The 19,207-nt window shown below is 39.6% G+C and overlaps 1 protein-coding gene across 7 annotated transcripts; it reads left to right on the top strand.

Annotated features, from left to right (window-relative positions):
• The first annotated feature begins 587 nt into the window (after positions 1-587).
• Positions 588-19,019, top strand: Sbf (SET domain binding factor). Of its 7 annotated transcripts, XM_065480609.1 has the most exons (32): positions 588-744; positions 1,264-1,349; positions 1,408-1,563; positions 1,792-1,935; positions 2,845-3,064; positions 3,123-3,364; positions 4,133-4,491; positions 5,116-5,266; positions 6,788-6,966; positions 7,095-7,112; positions 7,424-7,535; positions 7,588-7,794; positions 7,951-8,220; positions 8,586-8,691; positions 8,842-9,269; positions 9,471-9,663; positions 10,022-10,328; positions 10,384-10,580; positions 10,852-11,074; positions 11,389-11,582; positions 11,670-11,922; positions 12,516-12,553; positions 12,617-12,729; positions 12,916-13,197; positions 13,524-13,709; positions 13,759-13,975; positions 14,438-14,774; positions 14,987-15,134; positions 16,348-16,783; positions 17,223-17,420; positions 17,621-17,703; positions 17,762-19,019. In XM_065480609.1, the coding sequence occupies exons 1-32, from the start codon at positions 690-692 to the stop codon at positions 17,852-17,854; spliced, it is 6,231 nt and encodes a 2,076-aa protein (XP_065336681.1). In that variant the 5' UTR covers positions 588-689; the 3' UTR covers positions 17,855-19,019. The 7 variants fall into 7 exon arrangements, with proteins under 7 accessions (XP_065336681.1, XP_065336461.1, XP_065336389.1 ...); XM_065480389.1 differs by having other exon boundaries at positions 10,867-11,074; positions 12,516-12,729; XM_065480317.1 differs by having other exon boundaries at positions 10,861-11,074; positions 12,516-12,729.
• Positions 19,020-19,207: the final 188 nt, after the last annotated feature.

The raw sequence follows: 19,207 nt of genomic DNA, 5'->3' as shown, positions 1-19,207 counted from the left end.
TCACTCTTTTTTTACTTGTAAACAGCGTATAGCTCTGGGACCAATTAGATATGCTAGGCTATTGCATCATTTAATTGTAAGATAATCAGACCAGAGGATAAAGATAAAAGCATGACTACACACTGCCTATTTTGGTTTATTTTGAGGATAAAAATGACGAATTCTTTCGTGATATTACACGCTGAATGACTATATTAGTATATTAGGTTTGGCATCAAAACATTATTTCTAGCATTTTACGCGGTCATGTCAATAATCATTTTTCCTGGCATTTCAGCTTTCAGCTCTCTCCATTCTCCGTAATCTTCATGGCAGGCGCAGGCGGTTTTATTTTGACGTAAATCCCACAGCTGGTGGAGCCAATGACAACCAGTCGTAAGTTTTGCAATAGGTGTGGTTGAGTTGTTAGGAATAGAGACAGATAGTTCAAGAGGTACTTGATAAAATACTGCATCATTTCACCGACCAAATAAATAAAATCTAAATTATTCCATTATTAAATCATAGAGTTAACATAAGGACGATAATTTGATCAGTTATATCCCCTTAATTTAATTAGCTTCGTTATCTCCTCATTATACACCCTGGTGGCGCTGGCTGCGCGACCAGTTGCGCGTGAATGAACATGGCAGCCTGGATGTCGGACTCGGCTCTTGTTTCGTGAACAAATTTCAGTCCAGCGGCTCGCCATGTCACGGCTGGCTGATTACTTTGTTGTCGTCGGCTACGACCACGAAAAAGAAAGTGAGTACGGAGGCCAGGTGCCGAATTCGGGCCGACGGCGGCGTCCGACACGGACCCGTCGTTTGCCGCTCGGTGACATTGACTTTGACTGCTCTTGGGCCGAATTCAAAATAATGCAGCTGCTGTCACCGCTGCCTCGACGGACACACGCTCACTCGGAATACCAATTTCGCGGATTCGCACAAGGAAAATTTTTGCCGATTGCGAAATTCTCTAGGAGGCCCGGATTTTTCGCTTAATCACATTTGTGTATTAGATATCGGGATCACTGCATTGCTTTGTGTTGATGCAAGCTTGCAAAAAAAAAAAAACAACACACATGAGAGCCCGCATATTCTATCGAGGATAAATCACAATACAATCCAGTCACTTGAACTCCGAACCGGAAAACACTATCTATCATTTCACACCGCGTGTGCTCAATCGAGTCACACGCAGCGATGACATAAGCCCATGCAATTTAAATTGCTCTTTAAGGCAGTCGTTGGACGAAATTAAACGCGTGTTTTGTGCCAACAGGAAGCAACAACAGCAACGGGGCCATCGTGCAAAGATTCCCAGAAAAAGACTGGCCAGACACACCGTTCATCGACGGCATAGAATGGGTGCGATTTAATTTAAATAAATAAATAAATCGAACTAATATTTTAAAAAATGGACCAGTTTTGCCAGCCGCTAGGGTGGGCCCTTTCCTCGGAGCGGCAGGAGCCAAAGTTTTTTGTTTACGTGCTGACTGACATTGACTGCAACAGACACTACTGTGCCTGTTTGTGCTTCAACGAGACGGTCTCCATCACGCCCAGCAAGCCCGCAGACGAGGTACGACTTAAAAACTACAAATAACCTTCCGTGTTTTTAATCAATAATTTTGATTTCTCTTTTGTCGTTTCCAATTGCCCAACTCCCATAGAGATACAAATTCCAAACCTTTTTCAAATACCTGCAGGTATTTTTTAAAAATTTATTCCGGCTTTGTTTGATACGCTAGTGTGCGATTTTAAGGCGACTGTTCCGTGTTTTGATTTTTTTTTCTCGTTTTGGTGTCAGGAAGAGGACAATGTAGAGCTGGAGAACAGTCGGCGGGCCGGTTCGTTGACGCGAAACCTCCCCGCCGTCACCCACCACAGCATCATGTATGCGCCAAAGTGCCTCGTCCTTGTCTCCAGGCTCGACTACATAGAAACCTTCAGAGTAAGTCCATCAAATATTTTAATTTTGTTAATTATATTTGTGCAGAAAACTTAAATTAGAATTATGCTGGTTTATTTGGTGCAATTTTAATTATTTCTTCTTTAAAGAAATCATTTTACTTGGTATTTCATTTAAACTGTAATTTAAATATATAATTAGGTTTTGAAATTTTTATCCAAATATTAAATGAATTAAATTTTCTATCATTTTGTTTTCTTGACCAAAGAGTAAATATTTTCTGAAACATTTTATTGTTTTTCAACCAATCTGATAGTTCCGTGCTGACTTATTTGATTTATTGTGTAGATATTTACATGGGACTTGCAAAACCAATTAATGTTTGTGAAAATTAGAAAAATAAAATTTCGTTTTCGTCTATTTTCCCCGCAGTAAAAAAGCAACTAATAATATTATTTCCAGTACAGGTTTAAATATCAAGTTGACTTGTTCTGTATTTTTCTCTGGAAAAAAACTTAAGGAATTTATAAAAATTTCCTGTGAGCGATTAGTATGATAAAGAAGAAGAGATTGTTTCAATGTCCTTCCTCTTCTTAACCGGATGTTGATAACATAACTTCATCCTAGTCGATTTATTGAGTCTCACCATTGAATATAGTGGATTAAAAAATCGAAATGAAATTTAATCATGTAAAATTGCGCTTATATAATTCATTATAAAATGATTTTTTTCGTTTTTGCCTGAATTAATTTGTTCCCAATTATGTTTTAGCCATTCAAAGATGTGAAATAATTTTAGATTAAATTTTCAAGAGTATTTTACTGAACAGAAATTGAGCAAACACCACAAATTCCTTTTTTTCTTCACTAAACTGAAAATCAGAGTTTTTAGAATTTATTGGAAAAAAATTAAGCCAAAGGCCAGAAAATATCTTAAAATTTGCCTTTCAGAACTGCTTGGGCGTGGTTTACACAGCATTCCTGGACGATCCGGGCACTCCACTAGAAACGCTGGTGGGCAACATCCTGGGCTGCGTGCAAGTTCCTCCTCCAGGTGGTCCTCAGGTCCGCTTCAGCATCGGGGCCGGCGACCGACAGGCCCTGCAGCCGCCTCTCAGTGCCAGTCTGCCGGTCACAGGCTCCTCGGTCAGCCTTCTCTTCCACCAATTCGGTACCAATTTGAAACTTGCCTCAAAATCAGTCCACTAATTTTTTAATTTAAATTTCAGGCATAAGAAACGTGCTATCCTTGCTGTGTGCCATTATGACGGAGCACAAAATTCTGTTTCATTCAAAGAGTTATTCGCGCCTCACCGAGGGATGCCGCGCTCTTATCGCTCTGATGTACCCGTTCAAGCAGAGCCACGTCTACATTCCTGTGCTGCCCGCAAACCTCCTAGAGGTGCTCTCCACGCCCACGCCATTCCTCATGGGCATCCACTCGTCGTTGAAAGGAGAAGTCGCCGACCTGGTAAGTACGAAAATTATGGTTTTTGTTGTTGTAACTTAAAAAAATAAGAGCAAGAAATGAACTACCTGATTATTTTTTTAAGTATTATTTACCGAAAAATCTTGAAATCCTGAAATTTTGTTATCCAGCCTTGTTGTAAAAACAAAAGAAAAACACGTTTTTTAACTTTCTAATTTTGTCTCTGACTTTTAAATTGATGCTACGCTCCAAAACTCCTTTGAACTCGAAAAATAGTCCGATTTTTTAGAACCAAACTTGGCCTAGTAGAGCTCGTTGAGGAGAATCGAACAAGACGTGTTTAAATCCCATAGAGCACATAGATTTCGACCCAGGCCCCAAAAACAGATTTCAAAAATGCTCAAAATGGCGTATTTTCAAATTAAAAAAATATATATCAACCTCTGGAATTATACTTTCAAATCAAGCAGAGAGCACTGTCTCCCTACTGAGAATCAAGATTTTGTTTGCTTAAAGGAATATTTATAAACTCTGGTGGATACATCAAGGCGAGAGCTAGTGAAATTTAGCAAATTTTTTTGAAAAATCGTTTGATTGTTTTTAAGAATTTGGCAAAATGTAAAATTTAACTATTTCTTCTTGGTCCTGATTTCATTATTACGCATTGTAGAGATGAATTTGGATTAAATTCCTCAAAAAATTTACTCTACAATTCAAAATGTCTCTCATAATTAACCATTTCCTTTTTTTACGCTTTATAATTAGCCTAACTAATGAGTAATAACTTTGGGTGTGCTATTTTCTTTTCAGGCGGACGTGATCGTAGCAGACATGGACGGTGGCGCCGTGACCGTTCCGGAGGGTCTGCACCTTCCTCTATTCCCTGAGCCACTGATGACGCAGAGCCAGGACTCGCTGATGCTGGTGCTGCAGCCCGAGTTGAGCCTGGCGGACCTGGCGTTCGCGCCCCTCGCGCTGCGGCCTGCCTCGAGCAGCACAATGCTGGACAAGGAGCTGCGTGCCGTCTTCATGCGCACGCTGTCTCACCTGCTGCAGGGCTACCGCAGCTGCCTCACCACCGTGCGCATCCACCCCAAGCCGCTCATTGCGTTCAACAAGGCCGCTTTCCTCAGCGAGAGAGGCCTCACCGAGTGTGACTTCACCACAAGGTACATTTTTGGATTTTTATATTCATTAATTTAATAAGAGATAATAAAAGTTAGATGGCCAAAGTTTATTTTGAAAGGATTTTAAAATGGTTATGGTGGGCTAAAATTTTGGAAATAAAAAATCGAAGCAAAATAATATTTTGGGGCATCCCAGAATCTCTATTTAAAATTTTTTATAGCTTTGTGTGCCACTCTTTGTAGCTCACTTGCTTACATATGATAACATTTTCTCAGCTTCAAGGAATTTTGTTGCACCTCATTCATTTGATGACTATTTCAATAACATGAAATCCCACTATAAAGACGCATTTCAGCAGATAGAAATCGTATGGTCGACAAAGTTGGAGTTTTATAATGCATTTAGAAGAATACCCTAGTGTTCTAGACGGTTGAGGAAAATTTTTCATAGTAAAGATGATTTCGAGAGTGGCTCAAACATTTGAAGAGTGTGATTATTGCTCATTTTTTCATTTAAGTCAAGGAAGACATCGTTTTCCTAGTGTTTTTACTCTCGTTTAACCTAATTAAATTAAACTAGATTTATTCACAATTTAAGCAGAAATCCCTCACTACCAGCCAGCTGTAAAATTTGTAATTTTAACTGGCTCATTCGAACATTTTTAGGCTGCTGGACTGCATGTTCTTCACCGCGTTTGTACAAGAACGAGGACCGCCCTGGAGGGTGTGCGACCTTTGGGATGAACTCTACAGCAACCTTGGAGAGCAGCTCAGACAGGAGGCTCAGGATTCTTCTCTCGTCCTCACTCACATACAGGCAAGCACTACATATTTGTTTTTTGGCACATTTTTTTCCTTGATTTCATCGTTTTTAAGACTTGCACAACCTTTTAAACAGATAAGATAGAGGAATCGAAACGATTATTGTTTTATTTTGTTTGGTCTACAGGGTCTACAGCACTCCTTTTAACAGAAATTCCTAAACCGTTACATCACCAAGCCGATTTAAACTCCTTGCGCCCTCGATTTATTTGAAGTGCGATTGTGCTCTAATTTATTAAATTGACTGTCCGACGGTGCATATTTTATTTGATCTCCTACAAATCGGTGTGGGCTTTGCATGGGTGAGATCGACTCGTCTGCGGTTTGTGCGGCGTGGCCACTCACTTTCCCCTCGCCCGAAAGTATCGCCTTACAACGCGTGAGAATAGAGAACAAATAATAAAATTCCGTTTCAATCGGTGGGTGACTCAAAACCGCAGAGAAAACTCGCATCGCCTCCGTTATTTTTGTTCTATGATTTGTTGCTTATCTGCGGAGAGTAGTGAGTGAGCGGAACATATGTTCCTGTTAGCCAGCGATAAGCTATCATCAGGAACACAGAAGCCTTGAGTGCAGAGGAATCGGCGTGATTAACATTGTCTGCCGCGCTTGACAGGCTATTAAGGGCCAATCAGGCCTCGACATCTGCATTATGCGCGACGTCAATAATTGTTGCTCAACTTGCACCGTGCATTTCAATCGCTCCCAGCTGTGTTGACGTTGACTCACAGAGTTGCAGACGTTGGAACATGTTGTTATTCACTTATCGGTTGAATTAATGAGGAATTAAACGACATGAAATTATACATGATCGAAAAAACCAACAGGGAATAAATTAAAACAATAATGAACGTTTTGGAAAAAAGGAGTCAAAAAACGACATCGTAAAAAGATTGTTTTTTGGGGTTTTATTATTTTTGCGCATTTGTAGGAGATTAAAATATTTAATTATGAACGACCGAAATATTATTTACGAATTAATCAATGCGACTGATCTGAAAAATCTCTTGTTTAGCGCAAAATTTGATCTTTTCAGTGGTCAAATACGACAAAATCGGAAAAATCCAAAATCGGCAGGGTTCGCAAAACCCCGCATTTTTCCGGGGAAAGCCACACTGCATTGCAAATACTTTTTATCAGGTTTTTCTGAAATTTTGCACATTTACATAACGTTGTGAAGATGAAAAATCTCATGATGAATGACAAAAAATAGGTATTTTAACCAGATCTGTATAAAATCCACTTATTTCACTCAAAGACCGAAAATTTTTACTCTCATTCCAAAGATTTGTCGCGAAATGTAACCTTTTCGTGGTTAAATTCGGAAAAAATCCAAAACTATCGAATTTTTTTTACGCAAGGAACCAGTGGTGCATTTTTGCGCATTGTAAAACTGGTGAACCCTAAATATTGGTGGGGGATTTCCAGCTGTTTTGGCGCATTAAAACAGTGCTGAATTTTTCCACAGTGCAAATTTGCTGAATTTGACTAATTTATCTGATGAATAAATATTCAGGACCTGGCAAAGCAGCTGCACGTGAACGAGAATCCAAACCCGCAGCCATATGTGCAGAAAATCGGGCGACCGCCTGAAGGCGCCTCTTCTCGGATACACCAGCCGCGATTTCCGCTGCTGTCCTCTGAACTGGTGCAGAAGATAATTGACGAGGAGCAGACCAAGGGCATCAAATGCAGGTTTGTCCCACCGATTTCACACCCTGTGCTCGTCGTCTCACTTTGTGGCGCTAATGTGAGTCTCGTGTCTGTTGTGTTCCATGCTCTCTTCTCATCGCTCGCTTTGCACACTCAAAACTGAACACTAGCACTGGGGAACCGGGCTGGTAAGCAAGTTTTAAATCTGCTTCAGCCTCACACTCTTGTAGATATGACAGGGTTTGACGGAAATAATAATTTTTAATTTTGCACTTAACAATTTAAAAAATTGGCACTCCTAGTTTTTGCCTGTAATAATTTTAGAAAAATTAATTATTTCCAGAAATAGCTATGACAAAGTTGACTTGGAGTGGTAAATTTTAATTTAAATTAAAATTCAGTTAATTCTATAGTAACTGGAATGCCAGTGCTTTAAACCCTGATTTCTCCCATTTCCCTGATTCTCAATTGCATCCAGACTGATTAAAAATTTTGTTAGGTTAAATCAAATGCGGCTGAGCCCGCCGAGAATCGTGCCGATGGGGTCTCACGTGAGCAACATTCAAGACAACAGCAGGCAAATCATCACCAACTCAGCCAGAAGATTAGAAGTGAGTGCTAACCTCCTTGATAAAATTGCTGAAATTGTATTTTTTTTCGTAGGTTTTGAAAAACTGCATCAACTGCATCTTCGAAAACAAAATCTCGGATGCTAGAAAAACGTTTCCAGCGGTGCTGCGAGCGTTAAAGGCCAAACAGGCGCGGCTCGCTTTGTGTACCGAATTGTCACAACACGTTTTGGGGAATAAGGCTATGCTCGAACACCAGCAGTTTGATTTGATCGTCAGGCTCATGAATTGCGCCCTGCAGGTATGTATTTTTTAAATTTTCTTAATTATTATTTTAATCACCCCCAAATTGAAAAAGGAATACAACTTAAGAATATACAATGAATATAAACCAAAATTAATAATATTATTTTTTTATATGATATGGAATTTTTAAAATCCAACTAAATTTTGTAAGGATGACTCTGTGATGGACGGACATGGCGTGGCTGCCGCCCTGTTGCCGCTGGCGACCGCCTTTTGTCGCAAGCTCTGCACTGGAGTGATCCAGTTTGCCTACACGTGCATCCAGGACCACAAAATCTGGAAGAACCAGCAGTTCTGGGAGTCTTCCTTCTTCCACGATGTTCAGAGGGACATCAAAGCGCTGTACCTGAGCAAACCAGAAGCCATGAACAGCAGCCCACTGTCGAGGAGATCTGTCGACCGTGACTCCTCACTTAGCCCAGTAAGTTCAAATTCAAAACTTTTGATGCGTTTATTTTATGAATATAGTAATGTCAGGTATTATTTGTTTAAATTTCTGAGGAATATTTTGGTGATTTATTTGGATAATCGAAATCGGCAAAAATTTAAGCGTTATAATTAAACAACTCTCAATGTGCCCAAAATTTGATAAATTGGCGCGTTGAACAGTTATATTTTTAAATTTTTAGCATCTTACAACTTTTAATGAACGCAAAAAAAATATTTGAAAACTAAAACTAAAAAATTTAATACCAATTTCATTTTAGAAATATATTTTTCATTGAGATAATTCAAACAACATTTCTCGGGAAGCTTAAAATCAAATATTTATAATTTAAATTTAAGGAATATCCTTGGAAGGATCGCAGATCGACGTACATCAGGCAGATTGAGCCTTCAGCACTGGAAATTGCGGCTGAGCAGATACGAGTGTGGCCCAACTATGACCCTGGTAGTTATATAATTTTAAATACGAGTTAAAAAATATACACGATTCTTTAAAACTTTTAATTTTACGAAAATTTACTTTCAGAGAGAAAATTTTTAATTTAATTTAACATAAATTTATTCCACATTAAATTAATTATTTTGAAATTAACAGAAAAGAAGAAGGAGTACATCAGCAGTGAAGAGTCAACACTATACAGCCAGGCGATCCACTACGCCAACCGAATGGTGTATCTTCTGGTGCCGCTGGACATCGGAGCCAAGTGGCAGCACTCGCACCGCGGCGAGCGGCACCACCACGGCGAGGACGACGACCGTGCCAGCAACAGCATCACCAATAGCATGATCGAGAGCGACAGCTTGGATGCTGAGTCGGGTTTCGAGGAGCAAGACCCGAGTGAAATCGGGAACAATGTCATTAAAACGGTGACTCGCTTCGTTGACAAGGTCAGCACCGAGGGCAACATCAGCGCTGACCACATCCGCAGCCTCCACCAGATGATTCCAGGTGTTGTCCACATGCACGTTGAGACTCTTGAGGCTGTTTATAGGGAGTCAAAACGGCTGCCACCCGTCCAGAAGGTGAGGCAAATTGGAAGGAAATGTTTTTCGTGATGGTTTTTCTTTTAATTCGGGCAGGGAATTTCTTAAACTTGGTCTGGTATGGCTTCAAATTTCAGAATTTTGGGAATTTTTAAATTATTTTTTGTACTGCTGTAAAAATGACATTTTAACAATTAGTTACACGTTTTTTAAATATATTTAAATATTTTTAATCCACAGCCGAAGATCATGGAGCCGACAATGCTGCCAGGCGAGGTGCCGATCATCGAGAACCTCCGTGTGTTCCTCTTGCCTGACGGCAGAGAAGACGCGAGTGGTGCCCTTGGTGGACCCACCCTGCTGCCAGCAGAAGGCGCTCTTTTTCTCACAAACTACCGCGTTGTGTTCAGAGGCACCCCCTGTGATCCATATGGTGAGTTGAATGCTGGTTAAAACAGAAATTAGTTTCAAACTGCCTGAGATTTTGATGTTAAATAAATTATATATTTGTAATTTTTTACTTAATCATGTTAATTGGGGATTGAGTCGGTATTTTTTCAAATTTGTTAAATTAATTCATTCTTGGAACCTTGGAAGTAAAAATGTATACTCTGAAGAAAAAATTTAAACTATCACGGCCTAAATTTTGCTATAGCAAAATTATTGACGTCACAAATTTTCCTCTTTTTCTCTCAGGGAACTAGTTTAATTTTCAGAGCTGTTTTATTAAGTAATAATCTAACAGCAACCGTTTAAAAAGGAAACTAACATTTTAAAATTTGTTCTAACAGTTTCGGAGCAAATTATTGTCCGCGCCTTCCCGATCACGTCGCTGACGAAGGAGAAGCGCATCAGCGGCGTCAATATCCAGTCAAGTCTGGACCAAATGGTGCAGGAAGGCCTGCAGCTGCGTTCCTGCACCTTCCAGCTCATCAAAGTGGCGTTTGACGAGGAGGTGACCACAGAGATGATCGAGGCGTTCCGCAAGTCGGTGCACAAGGCCAAGAATCCAATGCACCCGTTCCATTATTTTGCCATGAACGGCCACGCCATCCCTGAAACCATCGTCAAGGATAAAGAAAAGAATGCCACACTCAAGTATGCCGTGTTGATTTGATTAAATACGTCGTGAATTCACTGACTAATCCGGTAGGGGTTTTGCCAAGAAAACACTGTTGAAAACGGCGAGAAGAGCTGGTTTGAAGTCCAAGAATACAGCCAAGAAGCAGAAGTATGTGCTGAGCAATGCCGGAGGCAACAATAATAAGTACCTGACCTCCCCCGGCCGAATGAGCCTGCCTCCCAACGGATTTGACCTGAGTGAATACCCTGAAGAGGATAATGAGTCTAGTGAGTCTAATGATTTTGTATTTACCCAGATCTAAAAGACTTCAAAAAGAAGAATGGTCTAATTTTATTTTAAGAATTAATTTAAAAAATACTAGCATAAGCATCTTGAATTAGGGTTAGTTTTTCATTGCATAACTCTGCCTTTTTCGCTTCCCAACAGGAGAAGATCGTAAGTACCGCTTATAAACATTTTTGACTTCCTTCACTAGTTCGATAAAATTGTAATTTTTAATCACTCCTAGCTCTGAATTCACTGATTTTATTCATTCAGTTTTGGAAGAATTAGATTTGGTGGTGCCGTCTGGCTCACCAGGCCCCTCGGACGCGAAAACCCTAGAGCGGCTCTCGGAGAGGAGCTACGTTCGCGACTGGAGCCGCCTCGGACTGTGCGCTGACACACCGACCTCGGCGCTTAGCAACGGCGCCATGCACCGCCAGCGCACCGAGCCCTTCCGAATCTCCACCGTCAACCACGCCCATATGTTCTGCTACAGGTTTAAAATGGATTTTTATTTTTTTAAAAATTTGAATCATTTTATTACCCTTTGGTACTATACATATTGTATTGAATTGGCCAGTATTATAATTTTTCAGACGTGTAATAAATGGTTAAAAACTTTAGTGATTAAGATGATTCCATGACGACTGGAAGCTCAGAAAAAATTTCCAGTCGTCTTAAAAAAATTACAGCCAAATGATTACTCATTCAAATTTCAATTCAAACAACCAACTCTTAAGTCTTAATCTGGATAAGGACAAGTCTGTGGGCTGTCGGAAAATTTTAAACATCTCAAACAAATGATTTTAGCTACCCTGCGATGCTTGTTGTGCCATACAACGTGTCTGACGACAGCATCAGGCGGCTGACGCGGTGCCACCGCATCAACAGAATTCCCGTAGTCACCTGGCGGCACCCACGGACGAAAGCCCTGCTGCTCCGGGGCTCCAGTTTCCACGGCAAGGGTGTCATCGGTATGTTCAAGGGTCACCAAACGACCACAGGTGCGGTTTGATCCAATCACTAACCGCATGAAAAATTAAAATTTACAAAATGTAGACAATTTAAAGTGACTTTTCACGCGTAATTAGCTGTTTCCACCTCGGAATCGGTCGCTTCGAACGTGGAGCAGGAAAAGTTCCTGAACGCCATCGTGCAGGCGACGCCGGCAGCCTTTTTGAAGCAAGGCAGCTCTGCATGGGGCATGACGGAGAGCAGTTTGAGCATCGACTCGCTGCTCATCACTATGGACTCGGACCACCACGTCATCCACGGCACCACGCCCGAGCAAACGAGAAAGGTCGCCAGCAACCCATTTACCAAAATGGTTGCTGGCACTCTCGGGTAAGTGCTTGTTTCTTTTTTTAGACACTCTTTCGGTTTTGATGCAATGTTGAAAACCCTAACGAAAAGAGATATTTTTTTTTGTAATTTTGTCAATTTTACTAACACTTTCATATTATTTATTTACAAATAAATTTAATTTCTAGGAAAAGGTCCAGGCAGTCAAAAAAGCTCTCATGGTCAGCAAAAACCTGATATATTCCTCTTAAAACAACAGCCGTGAAAAGTTATATATTATAAGGAAGATCCTGCTGCACATAATGATTAGAAATTTTCATTTTTTTTCTTACTCTCCACACGCTTCTTTAAAAATCATCAGATTTCACTCTTTTGAATTTATCTAACATTTGGCTTCATTTTGTTTTTAGATTTTCACAAAATTATTACAAAATCCTCCTAATTTTTATTATTCTTTATATGAACAAATTTTGTTAAGTTAATCTGCTTTTATAAATTATTAAAGGCTGGCTTTCATATTTTTCGCAAAAAAATTATATTTCATTGCATCACTAATTTTTCTAAATTCTCCTTTGCGCCTTTTGGTCCCGCAACTTCAAGACTCGCAAAAATTAATTTTTATTCTCTGATTTCAGTCGCAAGAGCGGTGGAAAAACAGCGTCAATGGCTTTCGGTAGGTGGGGTTCTTTGAAGGATAGGCGCCAGAGCTCACAAGCATCTCTTCCAACCCTAACAGTTCCGCCCAAAAGTTCGCAAAGATACTCGACAGACTCAGACTCGGGCACAGAATGTGTACACACTCTTCAGAGGGCGGCTCTGTACATTTTCGGAGAGAAATCGCAGATGAAGGTATTGATTTATTATCAATTTCAGCTCGGACTAACCATTAAAACCTTCAAACCCCAATTGACAGGACCAATCTAAACAAAAAATATAAATAATAAAATAAAATCAATTAAAATATAAAACTAATATATGATTTCAGCAGCTGATTTCTTGTCTAACTGTTGTTTTGTCCTGTATTTCTCCATTCAGGGTGTGAAAACCGACTCTGGCCAGAAAATCGATTACATTCCTGTCGAGTATTACGAAGTGAAGAACACAAAGAACTCGTTCAAGAAGCTGATGCGTGCGTGCGTGCCAAGCTCGGTCTCCTCGGAGCCGGACCAGTCCTTTGCCAAGCTGGTCGAGGGCTCCGAGTGGCTGGTGCAGCTGCAGAGCGTGATGCAGCTGGCCGGCGCCGCGGTTGACTTGCTTGACGTCCAGGGCTCTTCCGTCATGATCTGCCTCGAGGATGGCGCAGACATCACCGCACAGGTGTGAAAAAATTATTTCTTGGTGATTTCCCAAAGTATCCTTTCTTTAACTTTAATTTTTTTAAAAAAGGGTTATTTTAAATATCCAGCGCTATTTTGATGAGAGAGGAAATTTTAATTTTTCAGAATTGCAATTTAAGATCTGTTTATTCATGCTTTTTGGAATTCGGTTCCTAAAAATTGAATCATATTTGGCGCCAAACAAGACATTGCATTAAATATATTAAAAAATACGATAGTTTTGAAGGTTAAATTATAAATTATTAACCTACAAAATTGATTTTTCTTGTGTAAAATGACATTCGCCATGTTTAAATCGTATTTTAGATATCTGCAGTGGCCCAAATCTGCCTGGACCCGTACTACCGCACGCTGGAAGGCTTCCGCGTACTTATTGAGAAAGAGTGGCTGGCTTTCGGCCACAAATTCGCTCAGCGTAGCACCCTGACCGAGGAGAGCGCTGAGTCGGGATTCGCTCCAATTTTCCTGCAGTTCCTAGACATAGTCCACCAGGTCGGTTCCGTTTTCTAAAATTAAAACGAAATTAACTTTTCAAATCCAGATTCAAAGGCAGTTTCCACTGGCGTTTGAGTTTAATGAGTTCTACCTGCGCTTCCTCGCTTACCACTACGTCTCGTGCCGCTTCCGCACCTTCCTCTTCGACTCAGAGAGGGAGCGAGTGATGAACGGCATTGCAGCTCTCGACGATAAGCGTGGGTCGCTGTCCTCGCATTATAAAGGAGTCGACACGGGCTCAGACGATGACTCTTTTTATCCAGGTTGGTAACAATTCGATCTTAGAATATAAAGATTTACGTATTAAAATAGAAAATATATATTTATGGGCAAAAATTGTTACTGGATGGTTTTTCCATGCTGTGGAATAATTTAGCAAATTTCTTTTAAAAAGTCTTTAGAGCCAACAAAAAGAAAAATCTTATCAAAAGAGTTTCAAGTTCTGCAAATAAATTTACAAAAATTTCAGTTCTAAAAATTTCTTCAATAGTTTTTTGCTATGCAATTTTTAAAATATTTTTAATTAACCAACTATCTTTAAAACTAAAAAAAACAAATGAATCTTAAAAAAGAAAATTATTCTACCTCTAGAAAATATTCCAGACAAAATTAAATTTCCCTTCATTAAAATAGTTTTTGTCATTTAGCTCCACTCTTTTAACAAAATTTCAGGTTAAAAATTATAAATGAACATATGTATTAAATCCCTGAAAATCTGTTGTCAGGCGGTCGATTGGCAGGCCAGTCCTCGTGTAGTCCTAACCTGGGCCAGTCAGTGTTTGACTACATCGAGAAACAGCACGCGCGCTCGCCCATCTTCTACAATTTCTTCTTCACGCCTGATACGGACAACCCAGTACTGCGTCCTCAGTCGCACCTAAGCAACCTGGACGTGTGGGACTACTACCTGGGCGAGGAGCTGTGCCACGGGCCCAGCTATGACCTTGAGATCGTGCAACAAGACGCCGCCACTGCAGAAGGGGACAAGGAGATTGCATCCATTAGCCACGACAGCGGACGCACCCTGATCAATAAGAATATTGGACGACTCGTCACCTCAGGGTGAGATAATTTAACTTAAAAATGAATATTTATTTTGGAACCAAAAATTAAGCCTTTAGCCTCCAACTCCAACCTATTTGTTTTCAACATTAATTACGCTTCTTAACTTCTTCAAAGCAACATGATTGTGACTTATTTTTACCTGCAGACCATGTTTAATCATGATTAGCTCTGCATTTTGACCGTTTGCCAATTGCTGTGTGTTTTTTCAGGTACGATGGAGTTGTTCAGTGCATTCCAGACTCGTTCTCCTACCTTCTGGAAGAAACCCACCGATGTGAAATTGACCTTGAACGGCTACCTCTCAAATGGAGGCAGATTTGGGACAAACTGGAGCTGCCTCCTACGGACTCGTTCAATGTAAGAATTTTATATTCTCTAAACTGAAAGCTAAAATTCATTAGTTTCACTGTATTGTAAAACAATGTAGATATTATTGTTTTTTATAATAAGATATGTTCAGAAAAGCGTCATTTGAATATAAAAAGTGTAATATCGCTAAAATTATGTGAAAAACGCGTCTCAAATCGGCAAGTTTGTAACAGAAACAATCTAAAATTAACTGGCTAAATTGCAAAAAAACGTCTTTAACTCACAGCCATAGAAAAAACCAACCCAATTGACCAAATGGGACCACTATTAAAATTGCCAAATATCAAAGGCTACATTGATTTTTTTCTCAGGCTGTCAATATTTTCACTCAAAAAAAAAAAAAAAAAACGACGCATTTTTCAAAGCTAATTTAGTCATTTATTTCTATTTTTCCCGGGATAGAAGGGTCGAGTATCTCAAAAAAGTAATCATTTCATGTGATATCTAAAGTCTGGTAACCATTATTATTTAAAAAATAGAAATTCAACTGCCCTTATTCGTAAACAAACCTCTTTATAAATTAATAATTAAATTCCCTACTTCTTTGGTTCATTACTGAGATTTATTTATCTTTATTTGTTTATTAAGAATGACATGAATTCATGAATTTAGAGGTTTAAATCGCCCTTTTTTTAAATCGACTGATATGACAGAAAAACGACAAATTTGGTCCCCTAATATGACTTTAACAAATCAACCAGTTAAAACCGTGACAAGAGTGTTGTGGTAATATGTAGGGAAAACTCTGGTCAATTTCAAACGGTGGCCTTTTGTAATTCTGATTAGCCATGGTTTTTAAAGATGATTTGATACTGCAAAGGTCTGGAAAATCCTTGTTCAGTTGAAGCCATAATTGACTTGAAGTAGCTGTATTAATTTTTGAGAAAAGTGGCTGCATAATGGTGAGGTCTGTCTCCGTACTTGAAATGTTTTTTATTTCACAACAAAGATTTTCCCTAAAAGGTATCTTAACGCTTTTGGGCAGATCTCTACTAGACGAATCGAAATCTCAAGAAAATTTGGTCAAGCGCTGTACATTTTGGAGAAAATTGGAAAATTTGAATGTTAACTGTCGTTTTTAGATTCTTAAAAATTGTAGGACAAATTTTTTGTGCATCAACTGCCTATTGCATTCAACAATTCAAACAATTTTCTATCCAACAAAACAGTCAAATAACTAAATTTGTTAAATTATTTGCAGAGTCGGCAGCACACAATGACGCAGCAGTTGGTGCGACTGCACGGTCGGCTGCTGCACAAGCGGTCGACGATCGAGATCCTGATGAAGGGCAAGCTGGTGAACGCGGCGACGGCCGTGGACACCGCGAGCGTGAGCGGCAGCGCGGCGAGCAGCACGGTGGGCGTGGCGGCGGCGGCCAGCGGCTACTCGCGGCCGCACCGCTTCGACCACTACGACTTCCGCACGCCGAGCTACTGCGACCAGTGCTCCAACATCCTCTGGGGCGCCGTCAAGACAGGCGTGCGCTGCAAGGACTGCGGATACAGCTGCCATGAGCGCTGCATCGCAGCCGTGGTTCGAAACTGTCCCAAATTCCGGCCTGGATCCACCATCGACGGCGCCGCCACCCTCCAGCCCAGCAAGCACGCCGGCGACGACACCAGATCCGTCAATTCAAGTGAGTTTTGTTCAAATTTCAACTATTTTTGGGAAGCAATAATAATGTTTTTTTATTGTTTCATGAAAATTTCGTAAGGTTTTTTGGGGTTGAAATTTTTTAGGTGCTTAATGTACTTCTTGTTAATAGTTGGTGAAAATCTAAGTCTGAAGCTGGTGAATGGGGGTGTTCTCTATTTTTTGGTATCAAAAATCTCCGAGAAACAAATTCTGTTAATAAAAGGTGGACTGTAACTCTTGACTGCGTTGATATATCACCTCAAAATTTCGCTGATCAATTTTCCAACTCAGGGTCTGACTCTGTAGGTTCTTCTAGACCTCAAATGGTTCATATTAGTTACCCGTAGTGCGCTTAAGAAAGTTAGACAAGAAAAATTGGATTTTATAATTTAAAAATAAAATATTCTTTCTTGAATTCAATTTTTCAATCCTTGTTTCAGACGTGACTCCGTCAAACCAGCAGTATTACGACCAGTTCTCGTCGAACGTGGCTGAGAACCGAACGCACGAAGGCCACTTGTACAAAAGAGGTGCTCTGCTGAAAGGCTGGAAGATGCGCTGGTTCGTCCTGGACTCGATCAAACACCAGCTCAGATACTACGACTCCATGGAAGACCCTGCCTGCAAGGGAGTTATTGGTTAGTAAAAACAGTGCAACTGAAATTGTTTTAAAAGCTGTAGTCTATTTTTCAGTAGAATAAAATTAAAAAAATTGAAATTCAATAAAATAAAGAAGCATTAAAAAACAGGCATTTTCCAGTCCTATCTCGTAAAATATTTTTTTGTTTTAGGAAATTATATACTTTTATAAAATCATGTCCATATATTTAATTTTCAGATTTGGCAGATGTGGCGTCAGTGTGTCAGGGGCCTCCAGCTCCTGTGCCGCCAAAGAAAACCGATGACAAGTCTTTCTTTGATGTGAGTTTTTTCATGAACAAAAATTTCTGAAAATCGTAATTGTTTCTTAAAATTCCAGGTGAAAACTAGTCGAAGAACGTACAACTTCTGCGCGTGCAACGAAGCTGCTGCGCTGGAGTGGATCGAGAAGATTCAGGCTTGTCTACAGTAGATTGCCTGCCTGTTCTCTTTGACAGAAAAACAAATTTAATTAATGTAATAATTAATCCCGTGCTCCGTTGTTCATTGATTGATTGATTGATTTCAGATGCTTTAAGCTCTCTTTGATAGACCTAAGTGATGTTGATTCATTCAAAGCAAATATATATTATGTATAATTAAACGCCACATATCAGAGAATTAGGGCCACTGCAACGCAAACTTGGTTTTGGCTCCGTTCAGTCGCACTTTTGAAAATTCCAGGGTTCCAAAACATTGAAATTTTCCGTTTAAAAAATCTTGAGTAAACGATTGAAAAATTGGTATTGCATTAAGTCTTTTTTGCAACCCTGAGGAGGAAAGGAAGGAAAAATCCATAGTGCTAGCAAGACTGACCCGGAAACGTTTTTATTCACTGCATGACAACCACTGTGGCCAATATTCAATTGTGATAATAAATTTAACAAAGCGACGCAAAGCATTCTTCACACAAAGCTCGAGGGTCCGCGCTTTCTTTTTCACTTTCACAATAAAATAAACGGGAGCAACAACATATTAAGAATTATTCGGACCGGGCCCTCCGCGTTTTGCATTTAGGCTCGTCGAAAGAAATAAAAAAATAAAATTTTGTGCAGGAGAAGCTGAAGTGCACAATTTTATAAAATTGTAAATAATATAATATTCACTCGTAAGTGATGCCAAAATTGCTGAATGTGAAATGTAAAATACTCATGAAGCAGTCAGAACTGGATAGTCAAAAAAGAATTAATAGGAAATAACAACTGTTTAACAATTTTACTCGCGGCTGGCTCTCTGCCTCTCATTCCTTTACCGATACTCTGGATGATTTAATTTAATAATTCCCCTTGTTGTCGACAAGAAGTGCAATTAACAAATAATAACACACCGCTTTTGATGTTGTTCGGACATTGCAATTGTCGGACCACTTTTGTACTCGCGTTCGCTGATTTTGCCCAAGAACAGCAGCAGCACACACCACCACCACTACTACTACTAATACTTTCAAGTTCCATATTTATACATTCATTCGTTTAATTTGTTCATCGCCGATCTGCCAGGCATCAATTCTCACTCTTTATTTTTGTCTGATTGACCGCTGATTTCCATGTTGTTTCCTAATAAACTTTAAGAAAACACAATTGTTACACGCTCAAGAATGGTTTTAATTTTTTATTCCTTGGATTCCTTTTAAGTATATATTTTTTGCCCATTTCAGTTGTTACTACTTTTTGATTAGTTATAAGAATACCAGACTCGGAATTGTCTTCAAAAGTTCTGATTTATTTTCTGTTAAAAGTTTGGAGTGCAGATGACTTAAAGGAATAATTCATTCTGTCCGTCAGAT

Source organism: Cloeon dipterum, chromosome 1 (assembly GCF_949628265.1).
Source record: "Cloeon dipterum chromosome 1, ieCloDipt1.1, whole genome shotgun sequence".
Taxonomy (NCBI): domain Eukaryota; kingdom Metazoa; phylum Arthropoda; class Insecta; order Ephemeroptera; family Baetidae; genus Cloeon; species Cloeon dipterum.
This window is presented reverse-complemented; position numbering and strand designations above follow the sequence as displayed.

What these genes read in the sequence shown, in the direction of transcription:
- Sbf (XM_065480241.1), top strand. Translation starts at nt 690, where the DNA reads ATGTCACGGCTGGCTGATTACTTTGTTGTCGTCGGCTACGACCACGAA. An exon ending in GGCTGCCACCCGTCCAGAAG is followed by an intron (nt 9,270 to 9,470) that starts GTGAGGCAAATT and finishes TTTAATCCACAG; the next exon opens with CCGAAGATCATGGAGCCGAC. An exon ending in GCGCAGACATCACCGCACAG is followed by an intron (nt 13,198 to 13,523) that starts GTGTGAAAAAAT and finishes ATCGTATTTTAG; the next exon opens with ATATCTGCAGTGGCCCAAAT.